The 24,279-nt window shown below is 51.9% G+C and overlaps 7 protein-coding genes across 7 annotated transcripts; 5 read left to right on the top strand and 2 right to left on the bottom strand.

Annotated features, from left to right (window-relative positions):
- Positions 1-226: 226 nt before the first annotated feature.
- On the top strand, positions 227-3,682 carry Z519_08029 (polynucleotide kinase 3'-phosphatase; the record flags this gene model as incomplete). The annotated part of the gene is made up of 9 exons (XM_016765759.1): positions 227-702; positions 756-1,087; positions 1,429-1,530; positions 1,578-2,178; positions 2,229-2,517; positions 2,665-2,725; positions 3,143-3,288; positions 3,407-3,523; positions 3,617-3,682. 9 exons carry the CDS (start codon positions 227-229, stop codon positions 3,680-3,682), a joined length of 2,190 nt encoding a protein of 729 aa, XP_016617804.1.
- Positions 3,683-7,330: 3,648 nt separating this feature from the next.
- On the top strand, positions 7,331-8,881 carry Z519_08028 (uncharacterized protein; the record flags this gene model as incomplete). The annotated part of the gene is made up of 1 exon (XM_016765758.1): positions 7,331-8,881. The coding sequence occupies one exon, from the start codon at positions 7,331-7,333 to the stop codon at positions 8,879-8,881; it is 1,551 nt and encodes a 516-aa protein (XP_016617803.1).
- A 2,542-nt stretch (positions 8,882-11,423) lies between these two features.
- Positions 11,424-12,735, top strand: Z519_08027 (uncharacterized protein; the record flags this gene model as incomplete). Its single annotated transcript, XM_016765757.1, has 5 exons — positions 11,424-11,538; positions 11,595-11,902; positions 11,966-12,262; positions 12,312-12,464; positions 12,529-12,735. The coding sequence occupies 5 exons, from the start codon at positions 11,424-11,426 to the stop codon at positions 12,733-12,735; spliced, it is 1,080 nt and encodes a 359-aa protein (XP_016617802.1).
- Positions 12,736-14,435: 1,700 nt separating this feature from the next.
- On the top strand, positions 14,436-17,502 carry Z519_08026 (uncharacterized protein; the record flags this gene model as incomplete). Its single annotated transcript, XM_016765756.1, has 8 exons — positions 14,436-14,511; positions 14,693-15,043; positions 15,094-15,243; positions 15,360-15,763; positions 15,814-16,192; positions 16,286-16,745; positions 16,780-16,849; positions 16,873-17,502. 8 exons carry the CDS (start codon positions 14,436-14,438, stop codon positions 17,500-17,502), a joined length of 2,520 nt encoding a protein of 839 aa, XP_016617801.1.
- A 690-nt stretch (positions 17,503-18,192) lies between these two features.
- On the top strand, positions 18,193-18,603 carry Z519_08025 (uncharacterized protein; the record flags this gene model as incomplete). Its single annotated transcript, XM_016765755.1, has 1 exon — positions 18,193-18,603. One exon carries the CDS (start codon positions 18,193-18,195, stop codon positions 18,601-18,603), a length of 411 nt encoding a protein of 136 aa, XP_016617800.1.
- A 1,235-nt stretch (positions 18,604-19,838) lies between these two features.
- Positions 19,839-21,264, bottom strand: Z519_08024 (uncharacterized protein; the record flags this gene model as incomplete). Its single annotated transcript, XM_016765754.1, has 3 exons — positions 19,839-20,237; positions 20,288-20,917; positions 20,971-21,264. The coding sequence occupies 3 exons, from the start codon at positions 21,262-21,264 to the stop codon at positions 19,839-19,841; spliced, it is 1,323 nt and encodes a 440-aa protein (XP_016617799.1).
- Positions 21,265-21,734: 470 nt separating this feature from the next.
- Positions 21,735-23,954, bottom strand: Z519_08023 (uncharacterized protein; the record flags this gene model as incomplete). The annotated part of the gene is made up of 6 exons (XM_016765753.1): positions 21,735-22,187; positions 22,251-23,167; positions 23,217-23,536; positions 23,598-23,705; positions 23,761-23,816; positions 23,892-23,954. The coding sequence occupies 6 exons, from the start codon at positions 23,952-23,954 to the stop codon at positions 21,735-21,737; spliced, it is 1,917 nt and encodes a 638-aa protein (XP_016617798.1).
- Positions 23,955-24,279: the final 325 nt, after the last annotated feature.

The following is a 24,279-nucleotide window of genomic DNA, read 5'->3' as shown; positions in this document are numbered from 1 at the left end:
AGCCAAATTCTCCCCCATCGACTCGAGAACATGTCCGCTTGTTCCCCAGCAACAATACGTCTACTGCCAACTCTCAGATGATGTGTCTCCTGACAGAACCCGATTGCCACAACGAGCCACGTCTTCCGAAGCACGACATATCGGCAGATCGAATCAAACCATTCCCCAGCGAGTAATCAACACTATTCTGGACTTCGGGTAACAGGGCCCCTGAATACCCTCCGCTATGCATGAATTCGCTCTGTATGGTCAAGTGCGCAAGGATGACCATCATCGAATGCTCCAGCAATTAGCCGGCTTTGCACGTATGCAGCCCCAAGATGCCAAAGAGATCCACCTGGTCTTCAAGGCGCGTCAGCCTCCTGGGGTTGATCTGGTCCAGTCTATTGGTGCATCGCATCTCGCCAGTCAGCGACAGCAGGATATCCAGCGCGTTAAGAACATGCTCAATGCCGGCCTGTACTATGTCCAGCTTGTTGGAGAGATAAGGCCGGAGAAACAGGCTCGAGTCACAAAGAACGGCGATGTGACCATGACAAATGGCAATGGTGGCCAAGGCGCGGAAAAGCCAAGCGTGAAATGGTCCTTTGAATTCAAGGACACTCCAGATGCGGGAAAGCAGGCCGTGAGCTCCAGGCTGATATCCCGGACGCCGATGGACGAGGGGGATTTTGTCAAGTTTCTCAGTAATTTTGGCTATGAGTATGACCTCTCCGTCCCCCCAAAGGCTGAATACAGGGCTGACCAGCATACAGCTATGTTTCTCGCTACATGGTTGTTGGGTCAAGGTTCTATGACCACGACACTACTCTTTTCCTGCACAAGGTATTACGGCTCCCGGAAGTAGGTGCGGATGAAGCTATCTCGGACGATTCATTTTTTTTCAGCATCAATGACCTACCCGAGTTGGATGGCTCTGGCGGCTATATCCTCCAGGCATCCATTGATGTGGTTGACGGAAACAATCCAGAGCTTAAGGAGCGAGCAACCCGACAACTATTGGCCATCAAGGAAGCGTTGAGGCAGGCAGTCGATCTAACACCGGGCGATAGATTGGCGCTGGATACGCGGCTGCCTATCACTTCAGGTAGAACTTGAATTGATGGAGATTGTTGCTGTTGTTCGTGTGCAGTCGTGTGGCACCCATGTAGCAGCCTTACTGCCGCTGACTCATCCGATTGCACGTGACGTTGATCAAGGGATGAATGACGTCTTTTCAAACGCGGTGAGTCGCGTCGATTTTCTGGCTTCTCACTTTTGCACCCAAAGTGCCTACTGGTAGTACCTCGCAAAAAGGACATCTTCACCTAACCCTTTCAAGTCCTTCTCTCTTCCTTAATCTGGCTTCCCGTCCATGGCTGACTCTATTGAGTCGCTATACTCGTACTCGACCTGTCCCTTGTTTCCACTCTCCTCTCCTTGATCCAGATATCCCAAGCCGATTCTACACCATGAAGCGATCAGCCCCTCCTCCGGCTGGTTCTATCTCTCCACCGCCAGTCAAGCGCAAAATCGAATCGACTACCACCAGTACGAAGAAGAAGCCGGTCATGTTGTAAAATGCTGATTTGATCCAGAGAAGGCTGTCGCTAGTTTCTTCAAGCCAGCGTCACAAAAAGAACCAGAGAAGCTCGTATGGCGGACCGTTGACCAAACCCTCATCATTGGCCGATATAACGTGCCCCATAAACCACCTCAGCCGCGCACGCTACCCGTCAAGATCGCAGCGTTCGATCTGGATGACACTCTCGTGGCTCCTAATACCGGAAGCAAATGGGCTAGATCTGCAGTGAGTTGGAAGTGGTGGGATCCATCAGTTCCCGACAGACTAAAATCTCTCCATGAAGACGGTTATCTCCTTGTCATTCTTAGCAACCAGTCAGCCATCAGCCTGAAGGATAATCCCAAGACGCTCAAGAAGGACATGGCCAGCCTGGCCAACTTTAAAACCCAGGTCAATTCGATGCTACACCAACTCGACTTGCCTATCATTGTCTACGCGGCGACCTGCCAAGACCGATACCGCAAGCCTCGTGTGGGAATGTGGGAGGCGGTGTTAGAAGACTATGATCTTCAGACTGAAGGAGCTGTGGACATGACAAACTCGTTCTATGTGGGTGATGCTGCTGGGAGAGATAAGAGCGACAAGAGACGAAAGGATCATGCAACATCCGACAGGTACTTGCTAAGGCGATGACACTCGCAAACCCTAGGCTCACTGCTATCAGGGACCTTGCGGCGAACATTGGCATCAAGTTTCAGACACCCGAGGAATTCTTTCTCGGCGAGACTACAGAACCGTACGAGCATGTCTTTGACCCGACAAAGCATCTTGAAACCGCAAAGCCTACTGTGAATGGCTCAGTGGAGAGCGCCGTATCCGCGCCGTTCACCAAGAACAGCCACCACGAGTTAGTCATTTTTTGTGGCTCACCGGGCGCCGGAAAAAGCACTTTCTACTGGGACGTCCTCCAACCACTTGGCTATGAGAGAGTTAATCAAGATATTCTCAAAACAGTGAGTTCCATGTCCCTTCCCCTACTGCTAGTCCTTTGCCAGGGTTGCTTAGACGTTGTGACACCATACCCTACAATGTCAGCCCCTACATCTGCGGCCTGCCCTTCAAAAGCCGTTTTAAGCTGAGACATTACTATATTTGTACAGCGCGAGAAATGCATCAGGAAAGCAAAGGAACTCTTGGAGGCAGGGTTATCCGTGGCAGTCGGTACGTTCAATGTTCTTGTTGCTCGATATGTTGGCTTGTTCAACTTTACCTCTTTCCTCCTCTGCGGTAACCCATGCCATCTGCAGGACAGGGACGAAATGACGTGTCGTGCAGAAATGTCACGCATACAGCTGACTGTCTGGCGTAAGATGTCAGTTTTGTACGACACTGCCCGACATCTCCCGTTGCCCCTGTCCTACAAACCTTCGCGGATCTTCCCCAGATTCCGTTGTAATCGCAATGACTCGATCATCTGGGCATAATATCCTCCTCTACATTAAATGCCAAATTCTCATCCAGCCGAATTCTGCCTTTCCGTTCTTCCCCGCCTCAGCCCTCTGACCTGTCAATCCTCTCCCTTGCATCCCACCGCATCGCGCCATCCATTACATACTGACACTCATGCTACAATCACAGACAACACGAATGCGGACATCGAAACCCGGGCGTACTGGGTGAAAGTAGCCCGTGAATTTAACGTCCCTATCCGGTGTGTTCGCTTCACAGCCTCGACTCGCCTTGCGGAGCATAACGATGCTGTGAGGGCAATGAATCCAAATATGGTGCGTGCCAGTCCCTCACTTCAGACTCGGTACCTGTTGCAGGCTTGGCGCTGTTAATCTACATTCTACCTACACGTAGGCCCAAAAAAACTGACACCTTTCCCTTGCTCATGAACAGATGAATCCCGAAAACCGGACCCAACTCCCTGGCATTGCATTTCGCTCCTTCGTCCAGAGGTTCCAGGAACCTACGCTCGAGGAAGGCTTCGAAGATATCTATAAGGTTGACTTCGAGGTAGGTCCTCCGTGATCATTTGCTTTTGCCACCTTTCTCTTCCGACCCTTTCACGTTAGCTTTCTCTTCTCACTGACATGATGGGACATATAGTTCAAGGGCACTGAGGAACAGAAAAGGCTCTGGTCAAGATACTGGGTGTCGAAGTATTCAACGTGATTGAAGCACCGCAAAGCAATATGACTTATGCTACTGCCCCAGCGACCGGTGTCCGCAACGACGTATATACATCAACATGCGCAGGGCCTCATCTATGGTACCACCGTGTTAGCAGTGAGCATGAACAAAGGATGGAGCACTGCGGGTGATGATTTCAGGGTCTTATTGCACGGGCTCGACCGACATGGCATACTCTTCCGCAGAGGTCGTATGATGGGCAAGACATATAACATTTTACGACGCATGTTTATATGAATCATGAGATACCCTGCGACTTGTCCAAGCAGCAGGTATCATTGGCATTCAACTTGTGGCGTTCGGTCGCTTTGAATACCCATTTGCCAAACTTGCGGCCGCAATCCAGCATCACTAGGAATACCGAGAAACAAGCATCCCTTTTCATGCCGTGTTTCGACATTCAGCGCGCTTCCTGCCCCGTGGACCAAAAGGGAAGGACATCAACACGAGAGCTTCGGCAAAAGACCCAGAGACGATTGTGTTAAGAATCAGGAATTCAAGACCGCCTCTTGATGTGTGGCAGTCAAAGGAAATTACCAACAACAAATAAAGGTCCTATCGAGCCTAGATGAAACGGGACATTGAACTGCTATTTCAATGGCAGAAGATCAATATCAATGCCTTTGAGGTCAAGACCAGGTGTCATTTGGCGACCCGACGCCGAGCCAAGCATTTGGTCAAATACTGAAGGCGATTTTGCGTCCGTGGGCAGCCACAGACCCCGGACGCGCTTTACAACCACCTTGCTTGGTACCGAGTACTTGACGACATAAGAACGACTAATCCACACCCCCCCACATATCGCTGGTGTCCCCTTGGTTGGGGAATCTCCCCCCAGTAGCGCCACAGCGATGGAACAAGAAGCGTCCGAAACCAGGTGGCGCAACCCCGAGACTTCACAAAAATCTAACTCGCTACATTCCCTATTGAAAGCACAAGGAGCTCTGGAAGCTGTGGCATGGCACTACCGAATATTCAGCAAGCCCACTAGGTATGTACTCCGAATGTGCTTCTCGAGGCCCCTATTTCTTTGGCGGGCGCTCCCCGGTCAGATAACGCCCTCATCGAGACGCAATGTGGGGATTGAAAAGACTTTTTCCACTGAGATGACTACCTATCGATTACGGCTTCCCCAACCACTGCAGCATCCCTGCGCGTTGGAGACTGTGGAATCGTCTCGGGCTTTTTCAAACAGTGTTGTTGGCTGAAACGTTAAGGGAGGGGGTTTGAGACAGTACCGAGTACCCGGTACATGCACCTCGGAAGACATAGCTGTGGATACTTGAGCAACAGCGGAGACCTAGGTATGAGCGGCATTGAATTAAGGTTGGAAGCATACTCGGTAACTGTCTACATACTTTTTGCCTGGGCCATCGCCTTTCGCGAGTAGGTTGATAGAGAAAGTTTCGCAACCAGGATCCAGGGCCTAATGCTCCATCTTGTGGGTGCTGGAAATCCACCCGGATTCTGCACGATCCTCTGTAGACGGGTACGTTTTCCCTTGCAAAAGCAATGATGCCATGCATGCCCCTTCGGACAAATGACAATGACGGCGACTAGAGTGGAGCGATTGGAAGCACGAACCAAAGATGGAGACAAAAAGAGCAAGCAGGGTGGGCATTGAGGGCCACCAGGGGCCACTTGATGTAAACCTACTTCAGTAACAAGCGGACCAAACAGACTTCGCTCGTACACAGCCGATTGGCCGCGCAGTTCGCATTGCCTGGTCGCTTCGGATTTTTCCTGCCTCGCGAAGCTGCGATGACTATTAGTAGTTAGTTTGTGAGGAGGAGAATGCCTACCTACTCCGGACCCAACGGAGGACCGAGTACCTAGTGTACAAGTAGACGACTTACAGGCCCAAAAAGGAAATGACACAGAGGAGGAGGATGAGGAGGGATGAAGCCATGCAAATGATAGCAAGGAGATTGAGCACTGAGCACTGACAGCAGTGTTGGGTGTTGGCGCATGTACTGGGTAAGCCCGCCGTTGAGGGATGAGAGGGCGAGCACGGCGGTACTGTACCGGCAAGTTTGTCCGCCTAGGTATATCTGATACCGTTCCTGCATCGATAACCCTAAGGGTAGCTAATGCTCCAGGTTCCTTGCAGAACAACTACCTCCCTAGCCTCTGGTGCCTCTAGCGCCCAGCATCCAGGACGGGCGGAAGCATGAAAGCGGCACGGGCAAAGGCACAAGCGCCATGGCACCGCATGGGCTAGCAAGGCTAGACAGCCGCTAGACAGCTGCTCTACAGCGCCTCCAGACTTTCAAAATCGGTGTCTTGTCTCGGTGCTGCGGTGGAACACACACGCAACAGCTGGACTCCGCCCACCAAGAGCGCCGCTGAAGCATGCGACAAGCCGGTTGCTGTACCTGCAAGGCAGTTGAGCCATCGCTCTCTTAGCCGCCCTTTGTATCTATAGTCAGTCCAGCGCAGGAGCAACACCAACCGCAAACAGGGGCGGACAAGCCACAAACCTCATCAACAGCACCAGCTGCAGCTCACACAAAAGCTCAGACATGTCGCAGCAGAAGGCCAGCAGTGCCCGCAAGACCAGCTCCCTTCTCAACTGACTCGTCTTCTCTTGCAATCCAAACGAGCCTCCACAGCACCTCTTTCTCCGCCGACCGGACAACACCCACGACTCCTCTTGTTCAGAAAGGGGACAGACGTGCCATTGGACGGCCAGAGGGAAGATCCCATACAGTAATAGTGAGTGAACGGAGTAGAAGGTAAGGAGGGAGGGCCCAGTGGGTTTTGTTTGGCACACCAGAGTCTGACTTCTCTTGCTCTGGGCTGTGTCGTGGGTGGCGCCTCTGCTGTCGAGGCCGGATTCGGACCCATGCAATTGCTGCTTCTGAGCTTTTCCCATCCTGGCCGGGGGCCGTTGGCGGGCTCGACGGGTTGACGGGTTGACGCGGGGCTACTTGTTTGGTTGGTGTTGGGGGGTTTGAAGTGAGAGAAAAGTCACAGGGTCGCACCCTTGCGCCCGCCTTTACTAGCCCAAGCGAGCAGCAAAGGATTGGCTACAAGCGACACTGCAGCGACTCGGCCCAACAGCTCCCACAGCCAACGAGCCCAAGGCCATGGCACACAACTTTTTCACTCTGTCCACTCATGCCTCTGCCTCACTTTGACTTTGTCAACACTCCCTCTCTGCCCTATTCACCATTCGACTATTCGTTCTGTGTGTACACATGGCACTCGACTGATGGGACATATGCAAACAGGCAGAGCGTCCTTCCCTCAGCCTCGACCAGTCAATCTGAGTCTGGCCTGAAAGCAGTCGCCGTTGACTGACACCCAAGATTTCAAGCACCACCATTACCACCGCCACCAGGACTCGGTAAAGCTGCGACTGCCCTGCTTTTCATAGCGTTGCCAGTCAAGGCCAGTGTCCAGTCTGTGTTTACCTCACCACCAAGACATCCTCGTCCGCTCCCCAATTCACTTGAGACCACCTTCACCCGAGCCCATCATGCGCGCAGCTGTCCGACTGTGACCTGAGTCGGACCAGTCTCAGTCCCCTTCGATTCTTTTCCCTCTTACTTCCAAACACGCGCTCGACTTATTCAATTCTGCTCCAAGAAAAATACCAGCCTGTTCCAATACCTGTACTTCACCATCATGGAATATACCACTCTATATCCCTTTGACACGCCCGCGCCCGCCACTGGCTCTTCCACCTCTTCGGTCGACACATCCTCACCAACTACATCCATGTTCTCCAAGGGCCATTCTTCTCGAGGCTCCAGCTCTTCCGCTGCGTCCTCGCCCGTCCCTCGAGAGTCTCTCGACATGTTTGGAGGAGTCAAGCGGTTGGAAGATGTCACCGAGGAGCCTCAGGAAAGAGACGAGTTCGATGGTTACACGTTGGTCAACGACGGCACATGTGACTGGAGTGACTATGACAAGGCTTTCGCGAGTGATTATGGTCACCCTTCACCTCCCATATCCCCGATACAACCCGACTGGATCTTGGCAGCATCCGACGACGCGTCCATCGTCGCCCCTGGGCTTTATACTTCGAAGCGACGCAGATCGGTGGAACAGCCCTCATCAACCCAGGGGGGTCGCTTCAGCAGCAAGTTTGGGTCACTCTCACGTCGGTGGAAGAACAGATCGGCCGCTGGACCTCAGTTGTCAATCGTCACCCACATCAGCTCTTCCGCTTCTCGTTCCGGGTCTCTAGGCTCTTCACGCATTTGCAGTCCTGCCCTCAGTGCTGTCTCCAAACATGAAGCCCCCCTTCCGCCGCCGTCAGGTCTGCCGCTGCCGAACGAGTCATTGTCCCTAGAAGCGGATGTGAGACCCATTAATATTGAACAGCAAAGGTCAGAACAGGATTCAGCAGAGTCAGGGCAAGCTACCACCCCCCTATTGCCACCTATGTTCTCGGAGCTCTGCAAGAAAGATGAGCCTGTCCATTCTCCTCTCCAATCACCGGCAATTGCACCTACACCTGCTATTGTGAGCTCACGGACGTCCTTCGATGCGCCATTGTCATGCCTGCCATCACCCCCATTGTCGACGAGACCGTCAATTGTTTCTATGCATACCAGATCCCGCACAAATACGGTCAACAATTGTCCTTTTGGCGACATTCCCCCGTTGCAGCTGTTAGAAGACCCTTCTGACCCTTGGGCCGTTCGTCTGGGTCATGCCAACTACACCATACATCCTGAGCCGTACACCCCCGAGATTATGGACTTGGATTCTTACGCCGAGTTCCGCAACAACTGGGATCAGGCACGAACACACTATGCTAAGCACATAACGAGAACCGCTGAGCACTACGGGTCAACCTCCAAAGTCTACAAGCTAACGGAGGAGAAGTGGGCTTCAATCGACGACACATGGAAGCGGCATCACAATCGTATGAGGACCGCCCTGGCTCCAGTTCTCGCCCGTCTAAGTGACGGTGACTCGGAGACGCAAGACTCTACCACATCCAGCTCTGTCCTCGAAATGCCTCTCACCAGGGTAGTTGTTCCTGTCATCGATGACAAGAGTGGCAAATTTCCCAAGCTCGGTGATGGCGAGATTGTCGGGCCAATGTCTGTTGCCCCGCCTCGCGCTTTCAAGGATTTCAACAGGAACGTCGAAATAAGGAGCCTACCCGTCTCCCCACACAAACGCAATCTCCTGAAATTCCTTTCTGACATCCTCCGCAACTGACATGTACAAATCCTCTACGATCCTTATCACTTATACACAAGTTCACCTTGCTACACTTGTACATATTTCTTTTCGGGTTATACAGCACCATTTGTCTACCATTATTGTGGCGGGCGTTATCGAGACCGAGACCGAGACCTACAGAGGCAAGGCATGACCGCAATATCTTACGGAAAAGAATCAGCGAAATAGGGAGCGATCCCCTTGTCACCAACATCTGCTATGGCCCTCTTCCCTGGTAACAACAGCGGCCGTATCTGGCCATTCAATTCACATGCTTTACGACGATGATGACGAAAGTCTAACGCTCCTTCCATAACATTATTCCTCATCCAGTAAACGGTGTTCTGGATGATGACGACTTGCACCTTCAGCACAGCGAAGCGGCCTATGTTTGTTTTTCTCTCTATGTTTTCGCGCGGTGGATGTTGACAATTGGCAAGGGAAAAGTCAAGTTCGGGGTTACAAAGGTTTTCGGGTTGATGTCTCCGGAGGCATGGATGCAAATTAGGAGAAAATATTACTACACATGGCGGCTTTCATACATCGCTGAATGACGTTCAAACCTCGCGAGAGGAACAAGATAGATAACAGATACAAATGTATGCTAGCGCAGTCGGATTACCTTTTTCTGCTACAATAATAGAAAGAGTGACTGGGATTGGGAAGCTCAGAGCTAGGAGTGAGAGGCGCAAAAGACCATCTTCATCCGTCTTCACTATTTTAGCTACTGGCAGTGTGGATGTGCCAGGCCTGTCTACGAGCGGGTGCCGTTTGCTCACCTTTGTAATATGCTGCCTTCTGTCCCAGAATCGACATCTGAAATAGACGATGAGCCTGGCCGCTACCAAACGACCATCAGACTGTGCCAAGTCAATCACAAACAGGCGCCACGGAAGAGATAGATTTGTCGCTGGAAAATATCGTCCTTATTCCGAAAGCCTCTTCTGGGTTCAGCATGTCGGTCTCGTAGATCTTAAAGAGCTTCGTGATGCTAGCGAAACCTGGACGCTCCACAAGATGCCCTTGGCGCTCAGATCAATTCTAAAAAGACACGATATGCTTCGTGAACAGCAAAAAATTGCTGCCACGAAGTTGGTCCTCGGGGCCGCTGAAGGCGTCGTAACTTCGCTAGCTTCAGCATCGGATTGAAGGAGCCGACATCAACACGCTCTCAGACGAGGGAGAGACAGAGCGTTCCATATCTGCCAGCGCTCTGCGCCTGATTCTTTGGCAACCGCCCTGTCGCTCTTTTACTGAGAAATAGAGACATCGCAAGAATTTCAAAGGCGAGACGATCTTTCAGCAAGCCGTCTAAGAGGGCCACATCTATTTTCTTGCGCCGAGTCACGTCGGTTGATGACCCACGAGCTCGAGACCTTGACGAGCACACTCGGCTTCGCCTCGCGGTGCGCTCAGGTTCCTGCGATCTGGATCTCCTCAGGAAGATTAGGCAACTTTACCAACGTGGAGAATTCAACCCAGGCACATGTTTGGGTAGCCTTCACATGACACCCCTCCATAGCCGCCTCCCCGGCGAAAATGGAACATACACCAGACCTTCAGCGTACAAGGTGCGACCCATTTGTCACCGCTTAATCAGGACTATCCACTCCCGATTACCGTCTGTACAAGCAATGCCGAAGTCGTACTATGGATGTTCAAAGAGTGCAGCAAGTAGCCGCAATGGTTCACGAGACGAGGATATATCCAGGACGGTCTTAGTGTGTTGGATGGCGCCTCTCATCGAACCAGGTCAGTCGATGTCGCGGTATAAATATAACGCGGAATGAATCAAACTTGTGAATGCGTTATTGGATGGGTCGACCCTGTTGTCCTAGGGCGACCCTGTTGGAGATCATCTGGTTCCGGACCACGGGATATTACAGAAGCCATGGCACGAGCTAGAAGCGTCCTCCGCCTTGCCCAGCATGACTTAGGTGCGGTGCAGCGGTAGGTCGATTACGACTCCTGCATGGCGGCTCAAGCATCAGCCTCGTTTTGTGTCCGCACCTCAAGCACGCTATTTCGCCCCCATTTCACCGCCCCCGCCAGACCTGGGACACGTTATATGGCTATATTAAAGAGTGGCCGGGAAGGCGACCTCAGCCTGATCTTCCAGTCGACCTTCTGCGTTTCCTTGTCTTTCTTTTCAGATAATGTCATGTCAACCTCCTTGGAGAGTATTCCGAATATACAGGATGGCATCGTTCGAGGTATTTCGACAAGGTTTGACGCCTATGGCACAATACAAGACCCTCCGAGAGCACTGTCGAACTGACCTTGGCGACCACTTGCAGTAAGTGGGAAATTTCAGAAGATCTCTGTCGACGCAAGTGCATTTCTTAGAGTAGGTTGGCAACAGAATGATCAGTTGGCAGGTCTTGAACTAATTTTTTGGGGGCAGACTCAGCCAGAGCAAGGTGTCCAATTTGTGTAAGGCGCTCACTTCCCCGGGGGCTTTGGAGCAAAGACTTGACGGGTGTGGTCCAGCTTCGCAAAATGGGAAGTCTTCCAGAATGACACGCACCTGAGAGAGCTTATGTGCACCGAATGGGCATATCCGTCAATGCTGTGGACAAAGGTCTGTCACCTAGCCAACGGCTACGCGGGCAGAGCGCACGGTCTTGACAAGGACCAGAAGACATCGGTAGACAGTATGGCTCTCAAGTGACCCTTATCATACCTCCGGTTCTAACAAATCATTCTCCAGCTTCGTGGTTCCAGTTCCTGATCAAGCAGTTGAGAGGCGGCGCCAGCGGTGCTCAACAGATATATGCCTACGACTGGTATGAGATGGGCTTTTTCATATATGCTCTGTCCAGCGGGGCTTCGGTGGCTTTCTGCATTGATACCCCGGCAGTGTTTCAGAACGGACTCCTCGAGAGACTGAACTCGGGAAATGGGGATCCCCCAAACGAGGCCATGGCATTCTTGCAATGTGTGATTGTTGCAGAGATATCGAGACTGTACGATGTCTCGGTTTGGACTCTGAGGGATCAGATCAGGGATATCGAAAAGGTATTGACCACAATGTGCCCTTGATAAGACAGTCTCGCTTACCGTTGCTCTGGGAATCCCAAGACACGATCCGCCGCTCACTATGTTGACTCGGTCCTCGATTTCGCTCAATTGCACGACCTCGCTCGACACACCATCCATACTTGCGAAGTGCTGGCCGTGGCTGTCGACACCATCAACACGCTGTTGGGTGACTACCGTTCCGCTTCGGGTAAGCTCTGTCAATGTCGGAGCGCCTCTGGGCCTTCGGTGCAGCCACAATGCCCTCACAATGAGATGTCGTTTTGGCTTGGACTGCTGCAGAATTTTGGGCGACGGGCTAAGTCTCTGAATGAGAGACTGTCGAACGAGATCAATCTGGTAGGGCGTGTGGTTGCTTCCTTGTAGTCCGTCTAACGCAGATAACCAGGGCTTCAACCTCGTGGTCCAACGAGACACGCGGGAAACGGTCATGATTAGCAGGATGACGGTCGACATCAGCAGCGCGGCGCGAAGCGATAGTTCATCGATGAAGACGATTGCAGTGGTTACCCTTGCTTTCCTGCCGGCCACATTTGTTTGCGTGAGTCTTTCCATGTCACCAAGATTCAGAGCATCCCTCGACAGGTAGCTAACGGGCCGCGCAGACGATATTCAGCATGAGCTTTTTCACACTCAACGTGGACGATGCGACAGGAGAGAAACATTGGTTGATCTCGGACCGCTTCTGGATATATTGGGTCATCACGATGCCGTTGACTGTTTTAACTCTGATTTGTTGGTGGTATGGCCAACGCAAAGAGGAGAAACGCGAGAGGAGCAGACAGTCGAGTTGGAAATCTACAGGGCCATAATCCAAGACTGTTGACGGTGTTTCCAGCGTCTAGGCTGGTGGGCGTTTGATGTCACGAAGCAGCTCATTGCTCCAAGGTTGAAGGTTCGGATCAGTGGCTCGAGCCGTAATGAGGTCGTTGATTACTAGCTACAGTATCTCGCTCCCTAGCTAGACACCGATAGGTAGCGAGCGAGGGAGGTCGTTACCTCGCTCTATATGTACTCCCTATTTGTCCATACCTACCGAGCTCGCGAGCTACCTGCCTACTCGCTAGGTATCTAGCTACACCCCTCGACCCCTAAAGCACAGCAGCTAAACCGCGACTTCTCCTTCTCCCATCACTCCTGCAGAGCCTCTACTGGCACTTCTGCAAAATATCTCGTCTATCACTTGTTGGCACCGCCCATGCCCCTACGACTATATGAACCTTATGTCGTTATGAGAGTCGATGCCCATGTCTCCAATGCCCATCTGTGCCTCCGGCCTCCCTGAAGACTTGAATGAACAGCCATGGCTCACGATGTGTTGAACTCTGGTCGGAATGAGGTTGTGGCTGAGTTAGCCGGGAGAAGGAGTCGGTCGTCTCAAAAGAACAAGTTAGTTGCAGTATATCTCCTACGAAGAAGCGGATGGCGGCCGATCGCGAGCACACACGTGGAATACTTTACATCCTGCATCTGGTGACCTGCATTGGTATTGGAAAGGACATCTACACCAAATGGGGTCAAAGGTAGGCAACACCAGGAACACTTCCAAGACGCCACCGAGGAGGCCTTTTGCCTGAGACGGGTTGGCGTTCGACTCTCTGACACAAGCTCGTGCTCGGGACCTCGGAATACTCAAGGAAAACAGGTGGTAGGCTCTCCAACCGCAGAGCTGTTGAGAGCTGCTATTGTGAGGCGCCCTCTCTCCTCTTTTATCTTCATCTCACTATTCGGGACGGCTCTGACAATCGACAAAAATCGGCCAAACAAACTTGAGGTCGAGCCCCTGTTAAGATTCTTCACAGATATACGGAACAAAAGGTGTCTTTCTATTTGCCACTACGTCCAGTTATTGTGTTTGATATTGGTGCTGGTAGCCCACCAGCCGGTGTCCGAAACAGCCTTATCCCATCCAGGAGACCATAGTTGTCGGAAGCATCTTTGTCCAACACTCGAACCATCGACGTCCTTTATCGGCAAGCAAGCAGCAGCAGCACGTACGACTAGCCTCTGGGCTGGTTGAGAGTGTGCCAATTGTTTCATCCGCCTTGGCCAAGGGATTTTGTCGGGCAGAGCAACAAGCAAAACATAATGGCGTATGACTCTTCCTTGGTACCCTTCCAGTCCAGATCCGCGTACCATCGTCACCCAGAGGACATCACCTAGCGAATATGGTGAGTACCCCAGTGCTCGGAGCGGTTCTAGAATTAGGAGCTCTGGAAGTCCTGAAACCCGCAGTCGCCGCAGGCAGACACCCTACTCAGACTCCATATGCTCGAGCACTCTTGAACCTGAAATGCTATATGAGAGACTCGGCGTGAAGTATTGACAACCCGACAATGTCATTGATATCGAACTTCAAGACGTACCTGGCGATTCAAACTTTGATCCACCAACACCTGCGAGGCAATCCACCGCCAGAGGCTCGAACAGCTGGCACATGCGCGTCACCGCTACCACATTGAGTCTATCGAGAGAAGAAACGCCCTTAGTGTCTGCAGGTACGTCGACCAGGATGCGAGCGAAATCGGTGTCGTACAATCCCAGACTGCAGACACTGGACATAAGAACAGTTACCAGTTTGAATGGATGTAAGTTGCAGTCTATCCACACGTGGAAAACCTCCAGCAGACCTACCTCTGTCGCAGCCACTTACAGACTACGCACCGAAAGCTACAGTATTCCCTAGTAAACGACGGAACGGAAACAGGTATACGCCACCGAGAGCTAATTTGCAAACTAGACCTTTGCGATGACGGTTTGAATCACTAGATCCGAATGAGCGCAGCCTCGCATCCATCTTACTAGGCAAAGTAGCCGCAGAGCCTGAGCAGGATCATACTACGGGCAAGTTCCTCCAGGCGAGAGTCGATCGATGTGATGGGCACAATAAAAGAGAGCCCGATAAATGGGTCATTTTCCTGTCCACACCCTATCTGGACAGTGGGAAATTCGACCGGGATCCCGATGCTGACCTCGAGTTCCATCGTCCCCAGACACTTTTCGAGTTTGTCTACAAGGATCAAGATACATCGTTACAAGATGAAAAGCAGATGCTCAGGACGAAACTGCGCTCATCAGACATTCTTCGCGTGCACAGTCTGTGGGCACTGTTCAGTTCAGGTATTGCCACCGTCGGCGTTGCGGTTCCATCTGTTTTAACAGTCGGCTAGGAACCCTGGTCATGAGTTCTCCAGATCCCGCTGATGAGATGCTTGGTCCTTCTATTCTGATGGAAGACGTTACAGATCAGGTCGAAACTGGTGAATTGCGGATCATTCGGCTGCTTGACCCGACCGATAGAACCTTTTTCATTCCCCTGGGTCAGTGTCGGACCTGGTTTGCAAGCGGACCTTTCTTGATGTTCACACCCGACTCCCATACTACTTTCATTAATGACGCATCCGGCTTACGATGGACCAGGCTAAGATGGAAAAAGTTGTGGGACTCTGCGCTAGAAGATTTGGAGCCACACCGGAGATGTACCATCTCAGTGACAATGACGGGAACGAGATCACTGCTGCGGAGTGGCAGCAGTTTATCACGAACCAAAATGACTTCGGCACTATGGTGCGCGTTGGGCTGTACTCGAGTTCACCGCCGCCGGAAGCTCCGCCGCCACCCAGCAGTGACCGGGACCTGCCACCTAACAACGATGGGCCTAGGGGTCGAGATGAGCTTGTCGTACGACGCCGTGAGGTCAGCTTGGAGCGTCTGCGGTTAAAAAGACCGAGACGAAGCCGGCGGTCAATCAATATAATAAACCGTGCACGTGGCGTCACGAATGAAAACGGAAGACCGCCCTTTCAACGCAAGACAGGTGCATTGGATGAGGAAAGACGAGTCAGGCGAGGCGAGATCAACTTGAACGCGAAGTTGCCGATGTAATCCAGCTCGACCAGCACCATCTTCCTTTAAGACACTCTGATGACGCTGGCACAAACCACATCGATGATTACCCTGCAGACTATAGAGAACAGACGACGGTCCTCTCGGTCCTGAAGGGAGGCAGCAGGGGTGACATTGCAGACTCACCTTCCGAGTTAACAGAGTCTCCCGCTGATGAAAAGATCAATGTTCAGAAACAGCGCGAGCTGAGGCTGAAGGAAATCACTCGCCGCAGGGGCACCAGAGACACCACTCAACCATCTTACCCTGCAATCGACCCTGTCAGAAATCGCAGCTTGAGGAGCGGACAACGAAGGTCACATCATGGCGATTCATTGGCTTTAGTCCCTTACGGAGGGCCTGACGAAACGGCTGGCCAATTGAGTACAACCTCTCACAGGACTGGAGCGCAGGCGAGAAAACAAGGGCGTGCTCTTAGAAGGATATAGTCGTCATCATCACCAGATCTTCTGCCAGGCCGAGATGATAGAGCTCTCATCATCAAGAAGGATGTAATTCTGGAAGAGCAAGTCAATTTTGAGACATGGCAGACGCAAAGATGGAAAGAGCCAAAATATATTATCCGCAGTATCCCCAATACCGTCATGAGCGCTGCTGCTGGCCGTGATGGTGGCAGATTTGACCATATCTTCTACTGTCCCAAGGACGTTCTCGACTCCCTAATAACGCCTGCGGGTGATTCTCAACGTTCTCTGGACACGGATGAAAAGAGTGGAACAACAAATAAGGTAGTCGAGGGACCTGAAGCACATAGATCTCCCTCGAACTCCCAGCCCCCCTTGCAAGGCGAGGAGAGACAAAGCAAAAAGCCGAGACCGGCTTGGAAAAAGGATCGGAACGAGGCGGACAAAACACAGCGCCCGCCGCCGGCCTGCCTTCCTCTGGCCTATTGGTTCTGTGAAACAACAATACCGTGGTAAATCTGCTCTCTCAACTAACAGAGTCACCAGGGATCAATCAGGCAATACTGGCGACGTGAGGAGCGCGCCACTCAACGATGCTGGCAGAAATCAAATGACCGTAGGTGACACTTCTCGTTTAAGGTACTAAACTTCGTCCTAGCTCAAATCGATTCGAATCTCACCCAAGGGAATCGAGTCCAAGCTCATAGACTCGGTGAACCCAGTGAGAAAGAGGCGCCAATCTATAAAGGTCTTCTCGAATCGTCAAGGGACGCAGTCGCCGAGAGGGTCACCAGCTTCTGCGGAGCTGGTCCATCAGTGAAGGCCGAAGATGAAACAAAGCCGAATCTCGACATCTTTACCCAAGTGAGACTGTGCTTCGATATCTTGGTTGAACTATTGGAATCCTTCCTCCCTCAGGACTATCCGTCCGTGGTACTTAGGAAGTTCTGGTATGGGGTTGATGTATGGATTCGGGGATTGCAGCAGTTGATGTCAGCAAAAGATACACCTCCGAATACCACCACTGGCACCAAGCGTCGTCCGGATCCTGTCAAAGCTCCCGATATCTACTATGTTGTCAGGGCCGACTGGGCCCCTCGAAGCTCTCAACTGACGGAGCTAAAGTACCCTGACCGCGATGTAGACCGCGGCACTCAGTGTATAAATCGGCAGTCATACACGCGTCTTGAAAATGTGCTTCAGCACTTGCGGGAGGTGCATTTCACCTCAGCGATGGCATCTGAGAATGACAATTCACGAATGGGTTAGGGCAGGGGACCAAATCGACGCTTTTCAACAGCAATGTGACGCCGTACGACTAGTCGACACCGTCCGGAACCACTGCACTTACCTCCGTACCATGAAGAATGAAATCATCGCAGGCACCTGCCAGGAGGGAATGTTTGATTCCTCAACGTACCGATTGCCCAATGGCCTGGTCAGGAGCTTCGAGCGCATCTTGATGATGATAGCATACTCTGGCTACGCCGTGTCTTTTGCCTATAAACCTTGCCAAAAATCACCCCGCGGATTCCGCACATTCGTCGAAAGAGAACATATTAGCCACATTGTCGAGCTTGGGTCCGGAGCTGAAGAGGCTTTTTGAGGAAGCCAGAGCCCATTTGATGCTAATGAGTCGAGTCAATGAATTTTCCAGCAGCATCCAGTATGATACTGTGGGTCCAGAATACCTCCTGATGTTGCTGCTGGCCGATCTCAAGGACAGAGCCACAAGAAGACACCCACTGGATCTGGTTGGCCTATATTAGAAACAGTTTGACCATTTGGTACGTATTCTCCCAGTCTCCACCAAGACCATTGACGTTCATCTGCTTATCATGTTTTGTGACTTTCTCATTTCGATGTTTGAAGACTGATGAGATCAACAATCGACCCCGGCGCCGTCTCTTGCAAGAGATACAGAATCTCGAAGAAGAAACAGGAGCCGTCCAAGGTGTCATGGAGCAGGCCTGGACGATTCCAAATAGCCACAACGAGACACTCGCTCCCGAGGGATTTTTCGCGACTACGACGACAACACGTCAGGCGCTGTTTCGAGACTTTGAGCGGCCCCTTTTCCACAAATCACGGCGGGAACAGTGGAAGGATAGTGACTCATACGAGCAAATCCTGGACGGTATACCGCGGCTCCAATCCCTGTTGGTTCAGAGCGTCGAGATCCAGCAGGAGGACCATGGGAATGCTATTCTGGTTTTCACCCTTGCCACCGTCGTCTTTCTGCCCATGTCTTTCGTTGCGGGATTCCTCACCATGAATACACAGAACATCCGCAGCCTTGGGGAGGGCCAGTGGAACTTCTGGGCAACCGCGTTGCCGGTGACTGTCTTTATCGTCGCTTTGTCCGTCTAGATTGGATATTGGAGCCAATCACTGAGTCTCCGGTTCCGGCAGGTTAAGGAAGAACTGTTGGTCACGCGAGGTCACCCAGACAACCCAAGCCGGCATTCTATGAACAGGTACAGAAAGCTGCAGGATGATGAATCTGGGGTGAGTGGGCCAAGCAAGCTATCTCCATTGACCAGCAAGCTTGCAGATGCCGTCCACCACCTGCGCTCGAGAGGAAGCGTGAGGCGTTTGAGGATGAACCACATTGGGAAACCAGAGATGAAGGGCAACTATGAAAAAGGTGATAGTTTCCGATCTGCCGATGCACATGTCCACCCCATTCCCTCCGCCCTCTTCATGCGCTTCTGACCCCCTTCTCCCCGACGCACTGATTGAGAGACTTTCGTCTGACGAGCTTGGCATAACGGACTCGTGGGCGTTAAGGATTCTGCCTCAAACAATAAGTAGAGTCATAAGGATCCAGAAGTTCTAGTTGACATATAATCTTCGTTCGATTGTGTTCAATCTGGTGTGGATGGGGCTACAGTAGAGCATCACGGGACAGACCACGCAAAAAGGACAATCGCGACGGCGAACCGAATAATTGCGACTGATGAACTAGAAGTAGCGGAACAAGTCTTCTGAATTTGTACAATCAGGGCGGTTTAAAGCCATGACCATTCATTTGTGAAGCGGGCCCACATTTTTTGCCTAACCCCCATCTTCATTCAATATGTACTGCCTGGCTGCCGTACTCGGACCTTGGCTTCTGCTCCACTTCCACGGCCCGTATCCGGCGGAGATGGAGAATAAGCCGAGCTATCGCGTGACACAGGGCGGCGAGGCGGCACCAGGAGGGAGTGAGGGGGAAATAAAGCCTTGGAATGACGTCTGTGCTGTTCTCCTTGTGGTTTGGACAAGGACCGTGTAACCCTTGCACAGAGGGGGCCGGTGTGTCTGCTGACCTGGACCTGGGATATTGCGAACGCCCGGCCTAGGCATTCTATAGGGATTCAAGACTCGGTGTTTTGAGCGAGTTTGGTGATCACGCAGCAGACGGAGAAAGGACGAGTTGGAGGGAATGTTTACAAGCCAGACCCTACATGCATACAAGTAGAATTCCTATGATCCAGAGCCTCTCCAGGTACAAGTGAACATGGAGAAGAGACGCCACTGAGTCTTTATGGCCATGGCGACGCTTCATTTCATTCTTACTACTCCAGGTTCAAATATGAGCTTTCGCTGGTTATATGTAGCATTCAAGAGACACGCATGAACGCTTCCCTGGTCTCATCCCGAGTCCTCTTCAAGAAGGGCATCACGCTAGTTCCACCGGTGCCGTGTAATTGTCTCGTCACCGATGCATCCTCGTCCGTTTTCTCAGCATGTTGTTGCGTTGAACATGCCGTGGCCAGGTTTGCCCCTTTACGCTGGACGATGTATTGGGCAGGCGGGCTCCGGGATGGCATGACAATGTACCTGGCGACGATCTGGATATGGCTGTTTCGGAGCTGAACCACGGCGGCTACGGCGTCATTGTACGCCGCCTGAAGCTCTGAGGAAGTCGTGGTGTGCGAGATATATTCCCGCAGGTTCCTCATTCGTGCAACCCTGGCGAGAAACTCGCGGTGTGGCCGTGGCATGTAGTTCCTCATTTCCTATTCCTGGTCAGCGGCTGTAGAACGGCGTGGCATGCCGAGGAACGCACGTGTAGATACCCTTTGGGACCAGCACCTCCATACTGCGACACTGGACGGCGAATGTCACCGCCTCCCGTCGCATAATGATCAACGGCAAGAAAAATGTCGAAGAGCTGGATCAGCGAGCTTTGAGCGTTGCTCCCGCCGCTATACTGTCTCCATTGCCCTCGACCCCCGCCCTCGTCGTAAAAAACACCATTTGGCAAGCCAGCCGCTGCCATTCCTTTGGTCCCCGCACAGAACGGACGAATATTGTGATAGAAAACCTGTGGATCATTTCTTTCATGCATCCGTTTCAGCAGATTTTCGATTTCACGAATTCCATCAGTCAAAGTTTGAAGACAAGACAAAACCAATGTGTCATTACGGTCATCCACGGCCTGGATGCAGCGAAGCATCGTCAGGATAAGAGGGGCACCCTTCGCTTCGATGGCGGTGGATATCATGCAGAACCACTCTTCGTCCTTCGTGTTGGTGAATGAGACCAGGGAACGGAGATTTTCTGGGCTAGTTCGATCACTGCCCAGAGTTTGCAAACCAAAATTCCAAAGGCTGAGTGTCGAGAACGTTGCGGTGGGTGGCAGTCCTAAATGCTCCGACACTGCCAGAAAGGGGCATGTGAGCTGTGGTGGGAGTCGCTATGAAGATCATCAGCTACATGTCAGGCAGTGCCGACGACTTCGAAGCCAACCTCAGCGGGACGCTCACCACCCCAGATATATGCGTGAGTCAAAAATCCCAACACCACGTATGCCCGCCGCCACTCTGCGTCTGTGTGCAATTGGCCAGTGCCAAGGATTGGCAGCTGGTCGATCTTTGACCGGGCTACGTCGTTCGCTATGAGATTGGGAAGGTTCTTCGCCAGTGCCTCCCAAGGCTCGTAGTAGATATCCGGTAGGCGTTGTAAAGGATCGGTATCAGGGAGAAAGCCATATTTGGCCGAGATACCGCATCTTTGAATAAACTCTTCAGGCGTTTCTCTCATCTCGGAATTGGTGATTCGAATCAAGCAGTCCACTAGGACATGGGTTATATCAAGTAGAGAAGATGATGGACTTGTATGTCTTTTCGGAGAACATTGGCAAGATGTCGGAGGGCATGACCACCTTTTTCACTGATTCAGACATCATCGTCATCATCGACTAGGGCATTCTCGCAACAAGGAGTCAGCATCCGTCGGAGGCGGATACGGATGGGGTGATACAATGGTTGCTCAGGAGAGAATTTTGACCGCATCTTGATTGGTTGGGGAGTCCCCGTGAGCCTCCGATAGTAGAACCTTGCTCAGGGTAGGTCGCGTTCGATGAGGCATATACTTGGTAGTGAGCGTCGGATTATGGAAGCAATCTGGAATGGTGAGCCAGAACCTACTGTAGCCCGTCTGGGTATACGGAGCACGTGATTGGCAGACAATAATTGGATGGTACTTGGTCTTGGTAAGTACCATGTTAGCTGTCAGGTCGGCTGTCCTGAAAGCCACCAATCATCCAGGCTTCCAGCCAAATCTTGTCCCTGTGCAAAATAGCTTTGTGCCAAAATCGACACTTCTTCGTTTATAAAGTCAGCAGTACGAACTTCGGAATTTTGAGTAGAATCTCTCGGAAGGAAGGCAGTTGTGGACTCGGCATCTTCAGCCCGTAATGCTATATTATGATGATTGAGACGAGTGGGTTTAGGTAAAAGACGGCTGCGAAGGACTTCTCCGGAGGAAGATGATTGACGATGAGAGGTGAGGGAAGCACCGAAGTAACCGTCAGCATCCTTGGGGAGCTCACTGACAAAGGAGGCCTCGATAATCTCCCAGAACAAACTCAGATCGATGGAGATGCGGGAATTTGGAGGTCTTTGAGATGCAGAATCGTGGAAAGAGTTCGACACGACCTTTTCAAAGTCTTCAATCTTGTCGGCCTGTTGAAGAAGTCAGAGAATGTTTCGACAGGCTGCGAGGATAATGGAAGACGGGATGCCCACAAGTTGATTAACGTAAGGCCAAAATGAGCCCAGATCTCGAATGAATGAGACGCACTTTCTGAAACTGCCCTGCTTCGCTGTCCTCACTTCGTTGTCATCGGAAAAGCTCTGCTGCAAATAGATTGTCGCAGCGATAGCGGCGCAGTGCGCCAAGAATGGATCAAACTGTCGGAATCCATTCTTCTCGCACAAGTCCAGCATGTGTATGACCCATTCTGTGTGAGTTTCCGTGAGATCAGCTGTGTGCTGAAGAAAGACCTCTGGTACCATCGTGACTCTGAAATTCCGAAGGCGGAGAAACAACAGAAGGGGATGGTTGAGCAGACAGAGGATAGTGTGGTAAAGAATCTGGAGCAAAATCCAGGAGGCCCAGAAGTCACGGTGCTGCTCGAGCTCATGGTGATCTTGATTCAGAAATCGGGAAGGCCGAAAGCGATACTTATACGGCAATCGTGTCTCGACTTCCATGAGTTCAGCAGTGATCTGGGAATACTCGGATTGTGGAGACCAGGCAGGAAGGGTACCGACGTTTCCACGCCTGTTTGCAAACCTGACAGCTCTCTGCCAGACTTGGCTCAGCTGGACGACATAAGCGAAGATTCCATGATCAGATGGTTCAGTAGAGGAACTCGGACCATCCGGCTGCTCCAGGGCTGCATCGGTCATTTGAGAGCTAATGCCTGCAGGAGGCTGTGGTCTTTGAGGAAGCTTGGGTGTCCTTTCATCCTGAACAAACGAAAATGTGCTGGACGATACTCCGTAGAGATTTCTCAAAAGTACTACGCTCCAATAGCATCGTCGTCGCTCGTCGTCAATATGGTCATAGTTCAGTCTTCGATGCTCTGAAGACAGTCCCGAGGATGAAACGAGATCAATTGCAAGCGAAATGTAGGTGCTAGCCCGTGGCGTATTTCCGTCTGGGGCCATCAGCGACCGCAGCGACAGGTAGTGTCTTATTACACTCACGATTGAATTCTGCTACGCTGAGGAGGCATAATGCTTGGATCGTGGAAAGCTCAATAGGACCATGGGTAACTCGACGCATGATCATGTCTCTTGCCGGAGTTGCGCGACTTTCGAACGTGCGTGATAGATCTGCCTGACTGACGGCGGAGTTGTCGAGGTCAAAGCGCGACGCGAGGGCCAGCATCGCTAGTATTAATTCGGGGTCTCGCGAGCTAAAAGTGGTTGTCAGGTGCTCAAAGGAGAACAGAGGAAGTGGCTGACAGTTACAATATTTGAGGTATAGCTGGACGAAATAGCCGACAACACCCCTCGGTGGAAGTCTGCATATGATCCAGATCAGTATAAGCGGGAGCAGCGTGTGGTTGGGTCAGAATAGCGTACCTGTCACTAGGAGATATATCCGCGATTCGCGTGTCGAGATCAGTATGCGATGTAGCAGTCTGAGACAATGTCGATGGAACTGGCTGGACCACTGAAGTAGGTTGACGCCTCCTCATCAGTCAGTCTTAGCATGCATAGCGTGAGCTTTAAAGTTGCAACATACTCCAAGAGCTTTCGCATTTCGGCCACTTGTGCTTCGAGGACGCCCAATCGGTCGGCCTATGGCCCGGGGTCAACGCAGGTTCTTTTCGATGGTGCTTCGAACCGCATCTTGCAGGTGGGAGCACTCATTACCGTGTCTTGGTCAACTTGAGGCAGAAGAAGGGCGGTATTTCGTGGCGATACCCAGTTTCTCATATCTAAACCTTGCGGGGCCGATATGCGTCGATCAGCCCCAGTGGCGTAGGTACAAGGCTTTCCAAGACGTGCGCAATGAGAGCAGGCCGGCCTCTCGCCTGTACATCTTGACTTTTTGCGGCTTGGAGCATGGATGAGCGTGCTGCGATTGGTATCGAGGAGCGAGCTCAACTGAGCTTACCGGCATGGCTCGCAAGCCTGACGCGTTCGTTTAAAAGGCGGCCGTACCTCGTCCATGATCAGGGCGTTCAGAGTGGTGAGCACTTCGTGAAGGTTCCAGGAAGCATTTTCAGCAGCATCCGTCCAATTGGCAACAGCAGCGTCA

Source organism: Cladophialophora bantiana (genome assembly GCF_000835475.1).
Source record: "Cladophialophora bantiana CBS 173.52 unplaced genomic scaffold supercont1.12, whole genome shotgun sequence".
NCBI classification, from domain to species: domain Eukaryota; kingdom Fungi; phylum Ascomycota; class Eurotiomycetes; order Chaetothyriales; family Herpotrichiellaceae; genus Cladophialophora; species Cladophialophora bantiana.
Note: the sequence above shows the minus strand (reverse complement) of the source record. Positions and strands in the feature narration are given on the sequence as shown.